Below are 19,625 nucleotides of genomic sequence, written 5' to 3'. Positions count from 1 at the left end.
GTGAGGGCACAATCAGGACTCTTTCCCATCTTTTCTTGTCTAAGGTAGTAAGTGCCCCAGACCAGTCTAAAATTGCTATCCAAAATTGCTATGTGGCAAAACCAAAGGACTTATATTTCAGTGGCATTTCTTTAGATTCAGTGCATCTACCTGTATAGCATCATCTGTGATTTAGCTCTTGCTTAAACATATAACTAAATGTTAATGGCCTCTTTCTACATGTTACTGCATATTTTCCTAATTTCCTCAGAGTTTCATGGTTCAGATTTTCTGTATAATTCTGGTATGCGTGGCAAGTACCACAAGCTTGTACTTTAATGTTGAAATCTGAGTTTTATTATAGCAATGCTATAAATTCCTGCCTTAGAAGATATTTCAAACAATGTAGGGTCTGGGATGGATTAACCATTTCTTTTGGCCAGTAGCCACAACCTTCTAATGAATTCAGCAGGATAACAGGGAGGCCATAAAACGGGAAGCCTGAGCCAATATAATGTTTGGAATCAAACACAGGACTGACCCTCTAGGGTATTCTCTGGTTCAGTTTATGAACGCGATCTCCTATTACAAACAACAGCCTAAAATACTGAAAAGTGATGGTTCTGGGATCTGATCTCATTGGACTTTCACAAGCTTATACTTATTATTATAAGAGAAACTTGGGTATTTGGTCTCCCATCCTCCCTTCTCTCCCCTCAAAATAGAAAAACAAATTACGTAACCTCAAAAGTCTGGTTGCTGGTCACAGGCCTCCTGGCTATCTTGGCATAGTTTCATGCTATAAGCTACATTTTGTGATCTGAGCTACAGCAATGAAGCAAAAATAACTGGCCAACCAAGAGATTCTCCCTAGACCTACAAAGCTGTTCTCAGACTTTCACTGTAGGCAGCATGCATGAGCTGCAGTGTGTGTTTGCACAGACATTTAGCACTCACTAGTGAGCTTTTCATTACAAGACCGAATACTAATTGCAAACTTCATTATTATGTTCTTCTGTTTGCATGTCCAAAGGTACTGCTTTTGTCTTCTCTCCCTCTCTGCCTTGCATAAGACACAGGAGAGAACAGCCTCATCACAGGGAGCAGCTTTTCGGTGAATCACAATGATTCACTCCAAGGAAAGCTCAAAAAAGACTGTGTTGTGCTGGTTCACAGTAAAGCTAGTGACCCGGTGCCTACTGCTACTCTGCTGCTTGCAGGATAAACAGTACAATACAATAGCTGTGTTTTCAAGAAACCTTGCATAAAATGGAATGACCTTTTTTCTCCTTGTAGATCTGCAGCAATTTGATTTGCTTAAAAGTGCTTTTGCTTAACAAACATAAGGATAAGTTAAATATTTAAGTGGGGAAGCTTCTCAGCAAGGAATGGAATGGTAATGGCTCTTTTAAAAACTGTCAGAACCAACTCTCCTGAACATAGGTTAGTGCTCTGCTGGTCCAGTCATTATCTGGGTTAAACTTTTGCTCCCCACATCCTGTTAATTCCTGTCAGCATGGGCTCCATTTTCTTTAATGTGAGCTCACATAGAGTTGATGATACTGTCTTTTGTTCAAGCGAACTACTTCGTGAGCAGTTAGCAGTGTGCTGCATCCAGGTTACAGACTAGGTTGCTTGATTCCTCCATCAGTTTATTATGCTTGTGTGGTTCATTTAGGCCAAAGGAACAAAACTTAAATGTGAAGCCAAGAATGTGTTGTTATCCTTGAAGTCTCCACAGTCTAAACAAGGAATCATTAGTCCAATATTATGTACAGTTAAGTGATACACGTAAGCTTCCATACACATAGCATCTACCTTTCCTCTGGTGTCACTCTGGCTGCCAGCTGCCTCTTAGGCAGTTGTCCTCAGCCTGGGCTGGACAGCGGGCCCTTGCATCCCAGAGCAGTATGATGATGGCTCCTTCCTCTTCCTCGCTCTAGAGTCCACCTGGAGTCATTTTTATGTTTGCTGACACACTCCACATCTCTACACGTTGCTCTTTCTTTTTTTTTTCATGGCTCTCTGGTTCCATATTGCATCCAGTTCTATTGTGAATGGTGTGCTACATGTATATCAAATATTGTCTTGTGTTATGTGCTCCCTGTGTTATCCCTAAAATAGCTTTTGGGCAGCTTCCAAGGTTAAATTATTTCAGTGGCCAGTAGTAGACCCCTAGTGAGCAGCCTGGGGTCTTCACTAACATGTTGTACCTGGACTTCAGAGCCTCCTCATATCATCCCATGTGTGACTCTATGCTGCATTTTATTTGAGGGTCGTAGGTAGTTCGTTCTATACAAATTAGCTGCTTGTTATTGTTATCTATTAATTACAAATATATACATACAGCATCAGTATTACATCACACAGTCATCCAAAACTAAGCAAAACAAACAAACAAAAACCAACAAATGAGGCAATAGTCAGGTGGTCCTCAGATAAGCCATTACATCCAAGCAAGCTAAATAAAACCAAGTCCCATGCAGGCCAGAACAAATCCAGATGAAGCCTACAAGTCCTGAGGCCTGTGCTGTCAGCTTCACACAGTCTTTGTCACATTGCAAGCAATGCTAACACCACGTTCACTGGCTTACAAGGTTCTGAAAATTTAACAAGCTCATGGTACACAGGGAAAATTATTTTTACACTATTTAAGTAAATCCCTCTATTAAATAGGCATTCAGAAAATATATTAGTTTCATTTTTTACATAGTCATTCATGTTAGCATGTATTAGGTTTAGTTATAGCTTTGTTTTCAAATAATATAGAAGTGCCTGCATATGACCTTAATAATGAGTCTTCCCTGCTTATAGTACACGTTTATCATTCCCTGGGTCTATATTTGAGCACTTACTAAAGCTTAAAGCAGAAGGGGTCCACATCATTTGCAGAAATAGCTTTAAAAGAACACGTTAAATTTTTTTGAGGCGATGTTTACCCTGACAGCCATTGCATTTGAACAAGAAATATGAGTGTCTGTTCAGAAAGATGTTCCCAGCTCTTGGATGAGTCCCCAGATCCAGTTTCTCCAGCTGGTGCCTGTCTGGTGCTTTATTCTCTCTGACCGCTGGATTTCCAGGAAACTATTTTTGGCTGTAGGTGAAGGACAAATGGTACCAAATCATTCCTTTTCCTTTTTGCTCCCTCTTTTGAGTTTTTGGGTTCAAAGTACTGTCTTTTGTTCTTTGATATGGCAAGAAAATACAGGGTTAGCATTGTAGAAGAGCACCACATCACCATCCTGGGATGTGATATTGTAAAAACACCATAATTCAAATACTGATCCATGTGGGCTAGTCTTATTCAACCTTATATTATTTACCAAAGAGATTTAAAGGAAAAAGAAAGAAGTGTTCAGCACTACATGCTAAGAAAAGCAAATATCCACTGAATGGGTTTTATGTAGGCTTTTATAGGAAAAACTGCAGATTCTCTGTAATGTGAGCAAAACCAGCAAGCACCAGTATCGTATTCAGATTCTATGAAGGCTGAGATACCAGACTAGAGCAGAGAACAAAGCAGAGGTTACGTCAGTCTGTTCTGATGGTTAAATCAGTGGTTGCCACAGGTTGCTTGGCAGCCATATGGCCGATTTCTACATAGGAGACCCTTTACCAAAAATTATAAGAAATTTAACTGAGGAAAAACAAACAAAACTCAATTCATGGCACACTCAGAATGCTGTAACTAACAATTTTAAACTGACTTGTAAGCAAGAGGAAACGTACAGATGAAATGGAGTTGTTATGCATTTGGAAATTCACTAGAACTGTGAAAGCCTCATTTCTCTCTGTCTAATAAGATAAAATTCACAGAGGTTAGAGATGTTTGAACTGGTGAATTGCCATGCAGGAACTTTCTTAATGGAGTTATAGTAACCTGGCCTCCAAGGCCTCATGCTCTTACAAACATGATGTATTTGTGCTTGCATGGAGAATGCCATTTTATACTGTACACTTACCCATTACTCTTAGGCTTTCAGTCACCTTCATCTTGTCCACTTGCTTCTAAGACAGTAATTTGGGCTTCTAGTTCACACTCTCTCTCTTGGGCTTAACACATATGGTCTTTAAAAGCTTTCTATTGACTCATAACTTCCATTTGCTTTCTATATACGCTCCCAGGACTGTCAGGAGTCATTTTAATTTGTTTCTTATTTCAACTGTCAGGTAGATGTTTCCTTTAAAAAAAAAAAAAACTAGAAAGGTCTGGAGTTTGTAAGTATTCCATCATTTTTCCCATAAATGTACAAATGTAGTTAGAAAGATTATGTTTGGTGACAGACTCTCTCATCTCTCTTTACCCTAACAGTTCCCTTTCCAGAAAAAACATAAGTACTACAAGAGCAATTTATTTAATTGCTATTATGGGAGACTTCAAAGGAAATTGGTTGGATTGAAATAGTGATATCACCCTGGCAACTTTTTGAAAAGAACATTTTGGTACAAAATATGTTGAACATTAGGGTATACTTAATGTGAAAAGAAATGTGTAATTCTATCCTTTTGACTGAAGCTTTCAGTCTTTTTTTTATGTATACGTGTATGTGTGTATGTTAATTCTTTTTGTTGTTATTATTGGCCTCTATTTTTCTTCCATGAATATGAATTCTTTCATGTGTAGTTGCCTAATATTAAGGTCATTACATCCCAAAATGCTGCTTTAAATCCAGCAATTCTACCAAGTGTAAGGTTGTTTTACCGTTTCTTTTCTTCAAGCTCATTTTTAAGTCACACATCACTGGTCTCCATTAGAGCGAAAGCTATCTGTTACAGATCCAGAATCTAAAGCTTTACTTGACTGGCCATGTGTTTATTCACATACAAGTACTTTCCTACTGTCCTGTTGCTTAACAAGGACATTAGTGACCTAAGAATGTTGATCTAAGCTGTAAATATATGCCACAAATCCTGATTATTGCTCTGTTAAGGTCAAGATGTGCACTTGACAAAAAAAAAAAAAAAAAAAGTAGAGAAAAGGTAGTATTTCATATTCAAGTAGCTGATTAGTAGCTTCAGCGATGAATAACACTAATCTAATTAAACAAATGCACATTTTTGCCAGTTTCCCATGATCAGCTTTCTGTGGAAAATCAGCTTCTGCAGCTAGTGTTTTTATGCAAGAACAGCTATAGGTTCAAGATATTTGAAGTTTGCCTCTTCTGCATTATCGCGTAGGCCCCAAGCATCATTCCAACTGCAGGAAGCCACTGTTTCCCAGCTCTTGTTAATGGTGTTTATCAGAAGAAAGCAATGAAGTGGTTTGTCACAATCACCTGTAATTACAGGTCAGAAATAGGCCAATCCATACTCTCTGGGATTTGTTAGTGTTCCGTATGATTGGTTAGAAATATAAAATTGAACAGGTTTGACTTGTAATTATGTTCATGCAAAATACACTGAATCATTTGCTCTTTTTTGCACATGTATCACTTGCATGAAAAACGAATTTTAATTGCAAGCTGGCAAGCCTTCTTTTGCTTAGCATCTATTTATATGCTTAGTGTCTAATTGCAGCGCCTCAGCACCTCATTGCCCTTTATAAATTTTATTTTATTTTTATAATAATACTGGGAATTATGTTTTAGTCCTCATAGCTTTGGATCACATCACTTAGAACAGTGAATATACAAATGGCTCCTCTGATTTGTGCTCAGAGCAGATCATACCGCACAGGGAGCCAAAGGGAAGGTTATATCTAATGAAGGCATTGTTTGTTTGTGCATGTGTTTTTTTGTTTTTTTTTTTAAAGTGCAAAAATTCTATGGTGACTACTTATAACAAGACATCCCAGGAAATACTCATGAAAATATTGTTTGAATTATAATCTTGTGATTTAATGGATTTTAAGTAATCAGTTAAATCTGCAGTTTTGATCCTGTCTGCTTTAGCCTCCTCCCATTAGGTACCTAAACAGTGATGGTGTCTTTTATTAGAGCTATTGACACTGCATTAGGAATGGGTTTGAGTATTCTGTTGTTATTGCCTCGTGCTGTTGAGCCAAAATAGTCTCTCCACAGACAATATCTGCCTATGAAAAAATTAATTATTGATTCAATTGTTCATTCAAAATATCTCAAAGCTGTAAGTACAATACAGCAGATTCAGTTTAGATTTCTGATTGCGTGGAGGATGTTTGCCCTTCAGCAAGAGGTTGTAGATCAGAACAGAAATTGATCATTTGCTGGAATTTGTTCTGGCTTGGTTTAGTAGCTGAATAGGCCTGTCTGGAGTCGTTAGTTTTTGCTAGGTTCTCAGTTATCATTCCTTAATCTTGACTTTCTGTCTCATTTTTGTCATAAACCAAAAAGACCCTCAGTCACAGCACAAGTGTTAGTTATAAATTCTTAGAGAAAAATATACATTCAGGGTTGTCTTAGCATGTGAGCACAGTATTAGTAGTTGGAAGAAAGCTGACTTTAGATGCCACTTACTTCCTCCTTGAGGTGTCATTTATAACCACTTACATAATAGGAAAATACATTAGAACTAGCATGGGCATAGGCTGCAGCTATATTCGGCTTTGAGTTTACAAGAAATTATAAGAATTCCAGTTTGTCTGAGATGCGCGAGAATGCAATTACTATTTAAAATAAACTCTACGAAGAGCTTAGTCATTACTTCAAATGACTCTATCAATCACCATGTTCTTTAATAAGACTACCTTTCTTATGCTAGTTGTTTTCCTGTAGAGTTTATGCTTAAAAACAGACAGCCTCTGTCACATTTATCTTAAGTGGATCTCCCTGGGGCAGCAAGTAAATGTAAAACTCTGTTTACAGCCATTTTTCATTTCCCAAGCCTTTTAATATCACTCTCTCAGGCTTATTTCTATGTCATTCACTTCATAATGTACTAAGTTGTCTTCCTACTTTCTACTGATTTGTATGAGCAACACCAAATGGCAATTTCACTCTTCTTGAATGAGTACAAATTAAATCAAAGTCTGGTGAAAATACTTTCCTTCCATGATGGTTTCAGAGGTGAATACTGAAGGATATATCACAACATAAAGAAGTTATTTTTCTTCCTCTTTCTTGCAAAATGACTTTTATTTTCAAAGAGCCATCATTTTATGGTTCTTTGTCCATGGCTTCCTAACACTGAATCTCAAAGCTGCTACAGGAAAATATGGCTACATTTCAGAAACTATTCTTTGGAGCAGCTGGGGATTATTGGCTTTAAACATCTTAGTAATCCAATACAGTGCTATAAAATATAATTTAAAATTGCAAAGGATTAAGATTTCTATGCACAGGATTCTACAGAACTCGGAATAGGATTCTACAAAGCTTACTATGCATTTTTGAAGGTAACTTTTATTGCTAAAGATGAACACCACCAGTTCTGTTAAGATTTTATTTATATACTTAGTACATACAAATCTTACCATGACCTAGAGTCTTGCTATATAGCAGGATACCCCTAGAAGTTTCATCTGTTTGCACATGATATATAAACTTAGATATATACACATGTAACTCTAGAAAAATGCAACTTTGGGTTATAATCCTTTATAATTGCATCATGCTCCCATGCAAGACAGTGAAATATGAAGAGTGTGTGTTGGTGGGTGGAGGCTCTCATTTAGTGGAAAAACTACCAGAATTGTTTTCCCAAATATCTTAAAAGATAAAAAAAAATTCCTGTTATGGACTACTTTTGTCTCAAAAGCCTAATTATGTTTTGCGAGTGACACAAACGACTTGATATCAATTGGCATTCAGATGAGGCCTATTTGCTGTTTGCTCCAGTGAGACCTGAAATATGCTTCACCAAGAAGAGAGATTCAGTGCTTCCGAAGGGCTCACGGGGAGTTAGTTGCTGGCGGTCTGTTTTAGAATTAAACATTGGGAAAAATGAGATTTACTGGTTACATATACAGCATGAAAATCTTTTCCTGTATCAGAGATCAGAGCTCTTGTCATTTAAACAAAATGTTTTACATTAGACTACTGGATATTGTCCTTTAATGCTTGACTGCCAGTAGATAATTATATACATGACTAGTCTCATGGGATTTGTCATATTCATAAAGTCAGTTTGCTGGGTTTGGAGTCTTTTAGTTTTTCATTTTCCTATTTTGTATGTGATGAGAAAGAGCCACAATTCTTGCACTTTGGGAAGGAACTCTACTGGTATATGAATAGAGCTCTATGTCCTGATGCTGCTGTGGGAGAAGGGTTCACTGGAGAAAGTGAAAATCCATCTCCTGATCGGATGATTTTTTGATTGGAATAACATGCACAAAGCCCTTCACTACTGTAGTGCAGCTGAAAGATTTAAAAAAAAAAAAAAAAAAAAAAAGAAAGAAAGAGAAAAAGAAAAGAAAAGAAAAAAAAAGCCAATATTGTCTTGTCCTCTAATTCAGCTCATTCCATTTGAAGTACACCTTGGGAATGCTGAAATGATGAGGTGCCAGTGTTGCACCTTTCTCAGTTCTGCACATCATATAGGTAGCTCTGGGAAGGAAAAACCAGGCATACTCTATTTACAGTGTGAAAATATAGTAATTCTAATTTTAATTCTAATCTTGTCCAGATTCAGGGTACCTAGAATCTCTGGCAGTTTTCAGGACTGAAGGACTTGTTCTTGGAACTGTTTTTTCCATGTGTGTCATGCAAGCTGGATAGGCTGTATAGCAGATCTGATACTTTGTGAAACACTATCTTAAGTAAATAAAATGAGATATGCCTTCTCTTCCACAATAATTGTTTGCAATGAGTCTATCTAAGCTAAAAAACATATTCAGAGATTGATCTGATACTGCAGTGCAGTTTAAAATCAGAAAGTAATTGATAGAACTAAGTCGAACGTGGAAGTTACTTTTAAAATAGAAAAAAATAACATACAAAACGCTAAGTATTTTATCATGTTTCATAATCAAAAGGGACCAGGATATTTTTAAATGTTTAGATGCTATTTTCTTGAAATGAGTCAAGGAGGAAAACAAAGTTCTGTTAAAAGGGGAAAAATTGAACTGAAACCAAAGATTAGGTTATCAAGATACATGAAACTTACTGGTTAGGGCTGAATAGCTTTCTGCAGCAAGAATTAGCTTCACTCAAAAATATTTTCATATTAATTACGCAAATTTCTTGAAAATATTTGGGCATCAGTTATTAGAATAGAGCATTTCTACAAGGTGATAAAAATACATGGCATGTCTAAATCCTGTATTCACACTGCTATGCATACATTTACAAATGCACATCAGTATGGGACAGATGTACACTGAACTTTTCCACATCCCTCAGTTCATGTGTTTTATTAAAAACTCACAAAGCAGTTAAATTCAGGATGCGCCCTAAAGATTAACCAGTATGAGCTCAGTGGGACTTAACTGATTATTTGATCTGGAAATCTTTCCTACCTTCTTTCCATAGGAACTGTTCATTTTCACGACCCTGATTGTAGTATTCAAGGAAGAAATAACAAACCATTTAAGTTAAGCCACAGATTATGAGCCCCAAGCCTGTTCAGAATGGCCCTGACCCTAAAGGAGAGAAATATCGAGGCTGGCTTTGCAACACCTGCCTGCATGGACGAGAGGTTCCTGAGGAGCTGGGGAACTGCCTGACCTCAACAGGTCCCTCCCTGCTGTGGGTTGCAGGGCCTCCTCCAGCTGTGTGGGTGCTGTATCCTTCTGCCCAGAGCTTGGGTGTTCTGACCTCCAGAGCTACTAGGATCCAAAATTTATGCTGTCATTAAAAAACTATTAATTTTTTTCACCTGACAATAAAATTATTGTAAAATAAGTTTTCATCTTTTCAGCTAATTCTAATTACAGCTAAAATCTCATTTGGACTGGGAGTTTGCTATATTTACTTGACGCTCTTGCAAAACATTTCAGAATATAATCATCTGTTATTATATTGCTACACTGAGCTCTTGACTGCTTTCTGCCAAGTGTATTCCTGAGAACAATTGCTGTTTTAATGTATCATCCAGAAGTTGTAGCCTAGACAAATCAGAAAAAATTGTTTAGTCTATTATAATTTGGCATATGGTCATTTAATAGCACACAGGAAGTCAGCATGAATGTTTGGGATTATTTTTGCTATAAATATAATGAAAGAAATTTAAAATTGGCTAGACTTCATTTCCGCGACTGGTCTTGTCATTAAAATAATCATTGCTGGCTCTTTATTTTTGTCTGTTAGTCATCTATAAGCAGTCATTCAAATTTATGTGTGAAGTTTTGTCGAGCAGACTGACTTTTCAGATTAGCCTGTTAGAGCTGACACCACCTCTCTGCTGTGCCTCTGCATTTTTCAGTCTCAGTGCGAGGATGCAGAAGGGCAGTGGAGCCGATGCATGCTGGAGCCACGAATACTCCGGCTCTATGCTGTGCTGTAGTCTGTGGACATAATTTTATTATTTTTCAGGTTGTTGATGGATGAGTTCTTAATTAGTTGCATAGCGTATTTCCATTAGGAATAGTGGTGGTTTGTATTTTCTAGTGGTAGCAGAACAGACTTTTGCTTGCGATAAAATTGAAATTTGTTAGCTTTGCATTTCCAAAAATAAGTAACAACTGTAACTGAAAAACATAGACCTATTATCCACATAGCTAGAAGTGCCCTGACAGCTTCTTCTCACAACTATTTAGGGAGAAATACTCTATTTCCATGCAAACATTTTGACATCCCCCTATGCATGATGGTATTCAGAGTGCAGACTAGATATTGTTTTAAAAAATCTCAGTCTTACATATGTCAACTGATAACTTACATGGGAGCATTTTGGAGTCCCATTGCGTTCATGTATGCCACTGATGTGATTTAATCTTGTGTGCTGCATGGTTTTTCCTTTACTCTGATAGAGCTGTTATTTGGTACCAAAATTGTGAATGTTTGTTTGTATGTGATTGAAATCTGTTGATGGAATTTCTCCTTTTGTGAAAAGGTGTTTCTTAGTTCAAGCCTGGTATCCATTCTTCCACTTAAGGAAGTGGGAAGCAGGGCTGGATTTTTACAGATTTCTAAGGAAAACCTAGGATTTCAAAATTACATGTTGTGTAATTCTAAGCAACAATGGAAGAAACATCAGGATGTTGCAATTTGGTAAAATGCCCACCCAGATTCTGTTTGCTGTAGCTGAGGAATAAAATCTGTGTGCAGAAATAACACTGATGTTGAGGATCTCTCTCTGATTATGACTTAAAAAAAAAGTGTAGAAACAGCAAATAGTTGTGACAGTTCCCTCTATGTGTAATGTTTTGCGGTGTCTAAAAAGAAACACTACCTACAGAGAATGTGTGGACTGTGAGCAGAGTAGCATTCCAGCTAGCTGCTGCAAGTGCTGGCCTCAGATCTGTATTCCATGCTTCCAGGATGATGAGGTATTTGTCCCTCAGCGCTGTCCATGGGAGAAAAGGAAAAGCTTTATAAATTGTGTAGCTGTTCTTCTGTATTTTCTGCTTGAAAAAAAAAAAAAAAGGGGTGGGGGGAACTGTTAGCTTTCAGCAGCAGATTAAAATATCTGAAAGGCCTCAAGTAGATTGTTTTAGAAAAGAAAAAAAAAAAAAGAGAGAGACTTCTTTTTGTTAATAATACCACTTCATTCTTAATGCAGTTTATTTTAACTATAGCTAAAGAGCATCTTGTGCACCTTGCCTTTTAGACAGAAAGTACCTTGCAGAAAGTCAAGCTGTAGCTGTTAGGAATTTAATTATTTCACAGACTTCAGTGGAACTTTATATTGCTTTATATTATTAACTTTTCTAATGACAATAGGAGTCATAGGGCTTACCACTGTGGCAGCCTCTATGTAAGGGAACAGAGAGAATGAACTGCAGGCAGGGTGAAGGAGAGGGGGGCACGCAGAGGCTGGGCAGACCTTCCAGCCTGCAGCTCTCACCTATCTAGCTAGCAGCAGATCACATACTTAAGAGCCAGGTTGGTATTACTAGCATGGAGTCCTTTCACAATGTAACTCAAAATAGAAGCAATTACCATATAAGAGCTATAGTGATTTTTTTTTTTCCCCCAAATAGTGTTCATAGGATGAGATATAACCTGAAGGCATGTAGCATTATTGATATCTCTATATATATGCATATGTAGAGAATAAAAACAAAAGGTAGCAAGCAATTTTTGTTTTAAATCCTCATTGGTAAATTAAGCATGGATGTGTGATTAATGTTTTGTTTCCAGCACTTCATACTTGAATAGCTGATAATAACCAGGGTATGTGTCAGCTTGGCTCTTCCATTATTATTAAGCATCTTTATAAAGTGTTTACTGGTTTACATAACAGTATTGAGAAGTTTGGGAATGATGGTCATATTTGTTTATTTATTTTCATTGTTGAGATCATTATGGGATGTTAATGAAGAGTAATTATCAGAGAGTTTAATTTTCAAACACATCCAAAATCTAGTAATGTAAGGAGTTTACTTAACATTTTTAGCAGCAGGTTATAAAATGCACAGCTGTCTAGGCATGTCTTTCTATTTCACTTCAGTTTGGAGCATGAAGACCCTGTTTAACAACCCCACTAGTAATTGCTGCGCACAAATACCATGCTAGTATACTTGTCCAGCATAATTAGCTATACTGGACAAGGCACTGAAGGCTATTTGGCTGAAAGGACAGCCCCTAGCAAACTACGTCTGAAGCAGCACTATCATTGATTAACTGAATGCAATTTTGAAGCAGACTGAACTGGTATTATGTAAATTATATATATATATTTTTAGTGATGTAACTTTTTTTATTATTTATAATTTAGTTACACCACTAAATTTCTGTAGACAGACTACCCAAAAGAGTTAACAGAGCTGTGGGGTCAAATTTTGCCTACCACAATGATGTAAACCCAGAGGTGTTTCCTAAACAAGACAGAAGAGCTGATTTTACATCTGTGGGATGAGTACAGAATTTGATGGATTGTATTTAAAAAGACCCTTGGGTTAATAGATAGTTAAATGGTAGGGAAGCTTGGTAAGTAAATACTGCATACTAGGGGTTTCAAATTGATTTTTTTCTATTTAAAACTGAAAAAAAAACCCTATGTCCTTTCCTTTTAGATCTTCTTATCATCAAAAGCTACTGCAATAATTAGTGTTGAAAGACTTATCATACATAAGCCACTTCTAAAACAGGTTAAATAACATTTTTCAAGTCCTTTAAGTCCTACCTGATTTTTATCTCTAAACAAAATAGAAAAATAAAATAAGCTTTAAAAATACAGGCCTAATGCTCCACAGTTCACACACAAATGTTGTATCAGAATAACTTAATTTTGAGAGCATTTTTCTGACCAAAATAATAGATCATTTTCGTTTTCATATCTCCCATGCTGTTATGAGTCATCTGTAATATGGCATCATGTAGCAGTAGTAAAAAATGAAAATGGATACACCAAATGCTGTAATATGCTTATGAAAAGAGAATGGAGAAATTCCTCACTTCGTGCCAGATTATGGTTGTATTTAAATGTGGAACTTTGATATAATTCACTATACTGGAGTCATTATGGTGTTATAAATGGTGTTATAAATGAAGTTATTTCAGTTTTCAAAAAAAAAAAAAAAGCAGCTTTTTTGAGGAAATGAAGAACAAATAGTTCCTTCCTTATTTAGGAATTATACTCAACACAGAGATACAGAGTTTTATAAATAAGTGTGTTGTTACGTAGCTATGCAAAGGAACGTGGATTGGAAGACGTGACTGCTCAGGATTTAAGAAAGACTTCCCAAGATGAGTGGGCTGGTTACTAGTGAGATGTTTATTTGTTGCTGGAGTTATAGGTAGTGATGTAGGTTGAAGCTTTTTCCCTATATTCACATTTTCTTTGCTACAAGTACCTTCTTATTTCTCATGAAAAATGATTCTGTTTTAAAGAAGATGGTAGCAATTTATACATATGCCTGTATGAATATAACATTGAGTATTTTATTAGTGTGTGGCAGAAGAATAAAATGAATTACACTGAAAAATGAAACAAAACACCCTAGGGACCTAGTAAAAATTAGCTACTCTGTGAAGATTGAAGAATTGATGTTGGAAACCCAAGTGATAAGTCAAAGTGGCCTTTAAGATAGACAGTTAACTGATGGAGTTGTAGACCTTAGCTCAGGTTTCACTCTATTACTCAATTGCTACTTCAAATATTAATTCTGACCTAGTATTATTAGAAATATTAGAAAATAAGCAATCCATGTAATTCTGGTCATTTATGCCACAGGGAAAACAGAAGTAAATAGCCACATCAATTGCTATGTTATCAAAAGTATCTAAATATGTTTGTGCTAGTTTATGGCGTTTATCATCACTAGAACAAAGACAGAAGAACTGGCAATCAGTGCTGCTTTTTTGATTTGATGAATTGATCCTCAGGGGGATTGGAAAGGCTACTCCAAGGACCTAAGTCCAAAATTTAGGTCCTCAGAGTCCGGTCAGCCACTGCTCCTGCCTTGAAACCCCCAGGCATTTATTTTTGGCATGAAAATCTGTTGGTCAAACCAAGGCCTTTTTGCAGGCATGTGTAGAAATATTCCACTCTTGATAAGCAAGTATCTTGGTATCTGTCTTATATCTAAACCTATGGCTTAACGTCTTATATCTAAGGCTTATATCTAAGCTCCTAAGAAGGCTTAGATATAAATTAGGTATTTCTACAGTCATCTCACATCTTGGGCTAAGTCCATTTGGAAGGATCATGAGGGAATATAATTCAACTTCCAAATGAGTGCCCTAACCAGCAAGTCCAAGGATTTTATAAGGCGGTAGTTACATGTACCAAAGCACCAACTATGCTCGTTACTTAGTATTCATAATCATTTCATAATCATTTTTATATTTTAATATTATTATCTCAAAATGCTCCAAGTTAGTTCTGATTCTGTTTTGCTTGATAAAGAAATTTTGCACCCCAGAGACATAAAAGAATTGACATTTTTGTCCATTTTACTTTCTTTCAGGAATTAAGTTGGGAAGCTGCAGAGCATTAAAGTGATGCATTCAATGTGTGGTTGCAACCTATGTGCAGAACATTTTATCTGAAACTATTACGTGGCCCAAACTTTTTGACTTCCAAGGTGGAAGGGGTAGATTCTCGAATACTCCTGTGCCTACAAAATAACCAAAAATGAAGGAGGACAACTGTTTACATGCCGCTCTTATCTGCCTGGGCATGCTGTATTACAGCCATGCCATAACTACTGAAAAACTGAACCACACAAGGCCATCGCTTCATGGTCACCATGAAAAAGGAAAAGAAGGACAGATTCTTCATCGTTCAAAAAGAGGCTGGGTGTGGAATCAGTTCTTTGTTATAGAAGAGTACACGGGACCAGATCCTGTACTAGTGGGAAGGGTAAGAATTTGTTTTTCACTCACTGATTAATAATCATTAATTAATATTATTATTTTGTGAATTGTTCTTTTTCCTGCCATTGCTTTTCTGTTGCATTAGCTCTTTCTTCAGCAACTAATTATTTACCTAAAATTAATCACGTTATTGTAGTTCAATAGGAGCTAATCAAAAGGAGCTAATCAAAAACTACCTAAGTGAATACAAGGTTTTTTTGTTGACCTCAGCAGTGTTTGAATGAATGTATATTTAAGACCATAGCAATCACTTGAACAACAGTATGTCCCAAGAATATCTAGTATCATTATCTTTAAAATGAGTAATTAAAAGTGTAATGTCTAACCCAGCAGCTCAGTAAAAGTGTACAGCTCAAAAGATCTCTCTTCATCCTTTCATTTTGAAGTTATCAGTAAAATTAAGTATACAAGGGGTAGGTATGTATATAGTAGAAGATATATATCTGTGTGTGCTTTTGTATATACACACATCCTGGGCTGGTCTTTTTTTCTGTTACTATCTAACAGTAACTGATTACCTGTGTGTGTGTGTGTGTGTGTATATATATATATTTTTTTAAGGCATATTTACCAGTTTATAACAAGTCAGCTGAACTGTGCTGACTTAATGCCAACATGAAGAATGGAGAACTGGGTCGGTGACACCAAACACCATTCTGGGTATTCTTGTTTGAAAGATGGTTAAAAGCATACAATTTGTAGACGTAAACATAAAATCAATAAATCCATAATTTGGTTCAATATTTCCCTCATTCATCAAACTGAAGTGTACAATTGTGAAAGTAAGATAATTCAGTAAGGACTTGTTACTTTTTTTGTAACAAAGAAGTTGCAATTAAAAGCTAGTTGGCAATCAGCAATTGGCTCATTTGTTACATCCCATCTGTCAATTAACTTTTTTTACACAGAATTCTACATTTTGCAGAATCTGATTAGTGTGAAAAGTACAAAATCTTTGTAAAAACTCTGTAAAGCTCTTTCTTCCAACTTCATTTAAATAAGGATCCTGTTATAACTATCTTCTCACGTATTTTCTTTCTTAAATCTCAAAGCTCGAGTCTCAGTTGCACTCTGTGTGGTAGCATGCAACTCTATGCAGGCAGTGTCTGAATGCAGGGCAGAAGTTCATAACATGGGCTCGTGTATGGATCATTGCCTAGTGTAAGACAAGATTTTAGAAAACTGTGAAATTATACTAATTTCATGGTTTTTTTTTTCTTTTTCCTTTTTTTTTTTTTTGTAAACACAATATTTATGCTATCTTGTTAAACTATATTTGTTTCTCTTTTTGTAGCTTCACTCAGATATTGATTCTGGAGATGGAAACATTAAATACATTCTCTCAGGTGAAGGAGCAGGCATCATTTTTGTTATTGATGACAAATCAGGAAACATCCATGCAACAAAGACACTGGACCGAGAGGAGAGAGCTCAGTACACTCTCACGGCACAAGCTGTAGACAGGAACACTAACAGACCTTTGGAACCACCCTCTGAATTTATTGTTAAAGTTCAAGATATAAATGACAACCCGCCCGAGTTCCTTCATGAGAACTACCATGCCAATGTGCCAGAGAGATCAAATGTAGGTGAGTACTCATAAATGCACTTTCAGTCCCTGTTTTTTGAGGATGTTGCATTGTCAGTACTTCTTGGCTTAATATAATTCTAGAATTTTGGGAGGTAAATTTTACTTCAAGCTCAGTCAGTGACTCAGTCAATTTATCTAATTTGCTGACCAAATCAAAGCTTGTTCAGCTACTGTCATGGTTGAGGTGTCTTTAGATTGCTCCTAGAACACATCTGTTTCCTCCTAGGAAGGAGCATGAGGGTCCCCTAGAATTTATGGCGTGTGAATACTCCGGGGTAAACATCAAGATCATTCCTTTGGCTGAGCTGTGTAGTAAAGCTAGGGAGTTATTGACTCACTATTTATTCAATTTTTATGTCTTGTTTGAGCTAGTGTCTATCACAGAGATTTCTACAGGAATGATTTCTCTGACACTTTTTGAGGAAAAAGTAAAAAGAAAACTGTTGTTTGGCTGTCTAATGACAAAAGGAATATAGTGCTATACACTGTTGAGGGGAAAAAAAAAAAGCATAATGATACAGAGTGACTGCTGACTTTTATACCTTCAGTGTTTAGAACATTAATCCACATCACAGTTGGTGACAAATCTTTGTGGATTGTGTAAATTTATTCTGTCATGTATAAATTGCTAAGTGAATTTTTTCGTTTACCAAACCTGGAAAAAAAAAAAAAGATGTAGCCATACTGAAAGTATCTCTCCTTGGTTCTTACAGACACATTTGCTTCTGGTTGTATTTCCTCTGTCTTTGCTTTCCATCTTTAGGTACATCTGTTATTCAGGTAACAGCTTCAGATGCTGATGATCCTACGTATGGGAACAGTGCCAAACTGGTTTACAGTATTCTTGAAGGTCAGCCGTACTTCTCGGTGGAAGCTCAAACAGGTATTATTGACCAGTTTATTTGAGTAGGACCTCATAACTGGAATCCATTAAAATGAAGAATTAAATATATTGACCAAGGCAGTACATGTGCTGGTGTGTTTGAGCAAAGCTTCCTTTGTTCTCTCTTGATGGTAGCTAAGCTGCTTAGCAGGTTGTTCCCCTGGCATTTGGTAGAACTTCTTGGTACACTACACTAGAAAGACGTTTCTATCTTTTGTGGTAGGATATGGTATGATAGAAATAACAGTTTCTGTGCTGAACTGTAATTTTCTGGTGCAGCTGGTTGCCCAACTATTCTAAATATTTGGGCTAGTTTGCTTGCATAGTGTCATGCACAGCATAGAGGAAAGATAATCTGGAACATTATTGCAAATATTTCTGCATTTTAATGCATGTTAAAAAAACACTGTCCTGTTTTTCATGATGTGAACATGTGAAAATTCATATGTGACATATTTTCTTTGTATTTATAGGAATTATTCGAACTGCCCTTCCAAATATGGACAGAGAAGCTAAGGAAGAGTATCATGTTGTAATACAGGCAAAAGATATGGGAGGACACATGGGAGGCCTCTCAGGGACAACCAAAGTGACAATTACACTTACAGATGTCAATGACAACCCACCAAAGTTCCCACAAAGTAAGTAACACAGTCCTTAATCACATATACTACTAATACCCATATTTGCATAGCATCAGACATATTCAAAACTTCAAAAATCAGTAACTGATGGATTATCACAGCACACATAGGAATAGACAAATATTATTTACACATTTTTGCTAATAACATATAGAACTTCAGTATCTGGGTGATTTACTTTGTGTTGCAATGAGCCATTTTTTAATGTTAAAATTGGATTTCAAAGATTCCTAACTCTATACTTCATTTTTAACACTGTTGGACCATGTTATATTAGAAATATACCTGTGATGTGATCAGGGAGACATAGTGTGGACTTCTCTGTTAATGGAAAAAGAAGTGTCATTTTCTGGGGCAGTTCAAGCAACCCTGTACTAGAAGACGTACCTCCCCTGCAGCAGTTCTGGGCTAAGCTGGTTTACTGCCTTTCCCATTTTCATAATTACAGTGTGGATGTAAAAGACTTAAAAATCAAAGTGTGTTTACTTCTCTGCTCAGACCATGAGAATATTAAGTAATTTTTGTGGGGAAATAGGAGGAGGTTAAAACAAAATTCCTACATGTTTTATATAGGAACAGATTCTTCTGTTGTGGAGAGAGATCCAGTACATTGTATTCTCATAGTGTGTGTGCAGCAGAAAGCAGTAAAGGTTACCCATGTTTGAAAGAAGTCTCCAAGTGGCCTAACCTCAAGTCTTTCAGTAATCCATTTTGTTTATTGATGAAGATGGACAAAGGAAAGGAGATCTACATTATGTTCTTATATAAGTTCTTACATTATGTCCAAGAGTCTTGCTTTTTGGGCCCTTGACAGAAGTGTTGTACAGCGTATTAACAGCTCCTGATTATGTCCTTTCGGGTCTTTAACAGACCCTTGAATGAGCATCATTTTTTAATTTCACGTAGCCTTTCATTTTCAGTGTTGATGCTTCATCCTTTATTTCTCTAAACACTCTCAGGGAATGATGCATGTCAGTAAGGATAAAAGTTATGACTGGAAGTTCCTTATGCTTTATATTTATCATGGCAATAAAACCAATTTGGTACAATTACATGTTGAAATTTATGGTTGACGTATATTGCTGGTGGTCAAATAAGTCTATTTCAATACCTGTGCTATTTATTTTTCATGTACAAAATTAGTCAGGGATGACATTAACAGATTCAGTCTTCACAGTTGGGGGAAGTAT

The 19,625-nt window shown here is 36.4% G+C and overlaps 1 protein-coding gene across 8 annotated transcripts in view; it reads left to right on the top strand.

Moving 5' to 3' along the window:
- The window catches only part of CDH11 (cadherin 11), a 362,024-nt gene that overhangs the window by 326,488 nt on the left and 15,911 nt on the right, over positions 1–19,625 (top strand). For all 8 annotated transcript variants that reach the window (XM_068693719.1, XM_068693728.1, XM_068693726.1 and 5 more), the window contains 4 exons: positions 14,909–15,303; positions 16,612–16,906; positions 17,672–17,791; positions 18,265–18,432. In XM_068693719.1, coding sequence (XP_068549820.1) covers positions 15,076–15,303; positions 16,612–16,906; positions 17,672–17,791; positions 18,265–18,432 — 811 coding nt within the window. In that variant the 5' untranslated portion in view covers positions 14,909–15,075. The remainder of the gene's footprint in view (positions 1–14,908; positions 15,304–16,611; positions 16,907–17,671; positions 17,792–18,264; positions 18,433–19,625) is intronic.

The sequence above is a fragment of the Anas acuta genome, chromosome 10, assembly GCF_963932015.1.
Source record: "Anas acuta chromosome 10, bAnaAcu1.1, whole genome shotgun sequence".
NCBI classification, from domain to species: domain Eukaryota; kingdom Metazoa; phylum Chordata; class Aves; order Anseriformes; family Anatidae; genus Anas; species Anas acuta.
The sequence above is the reverse complement of the archived record's forward strand: the minus strand, read 5'-3'. Positions and strand labels throughout refer to the sequence as shown.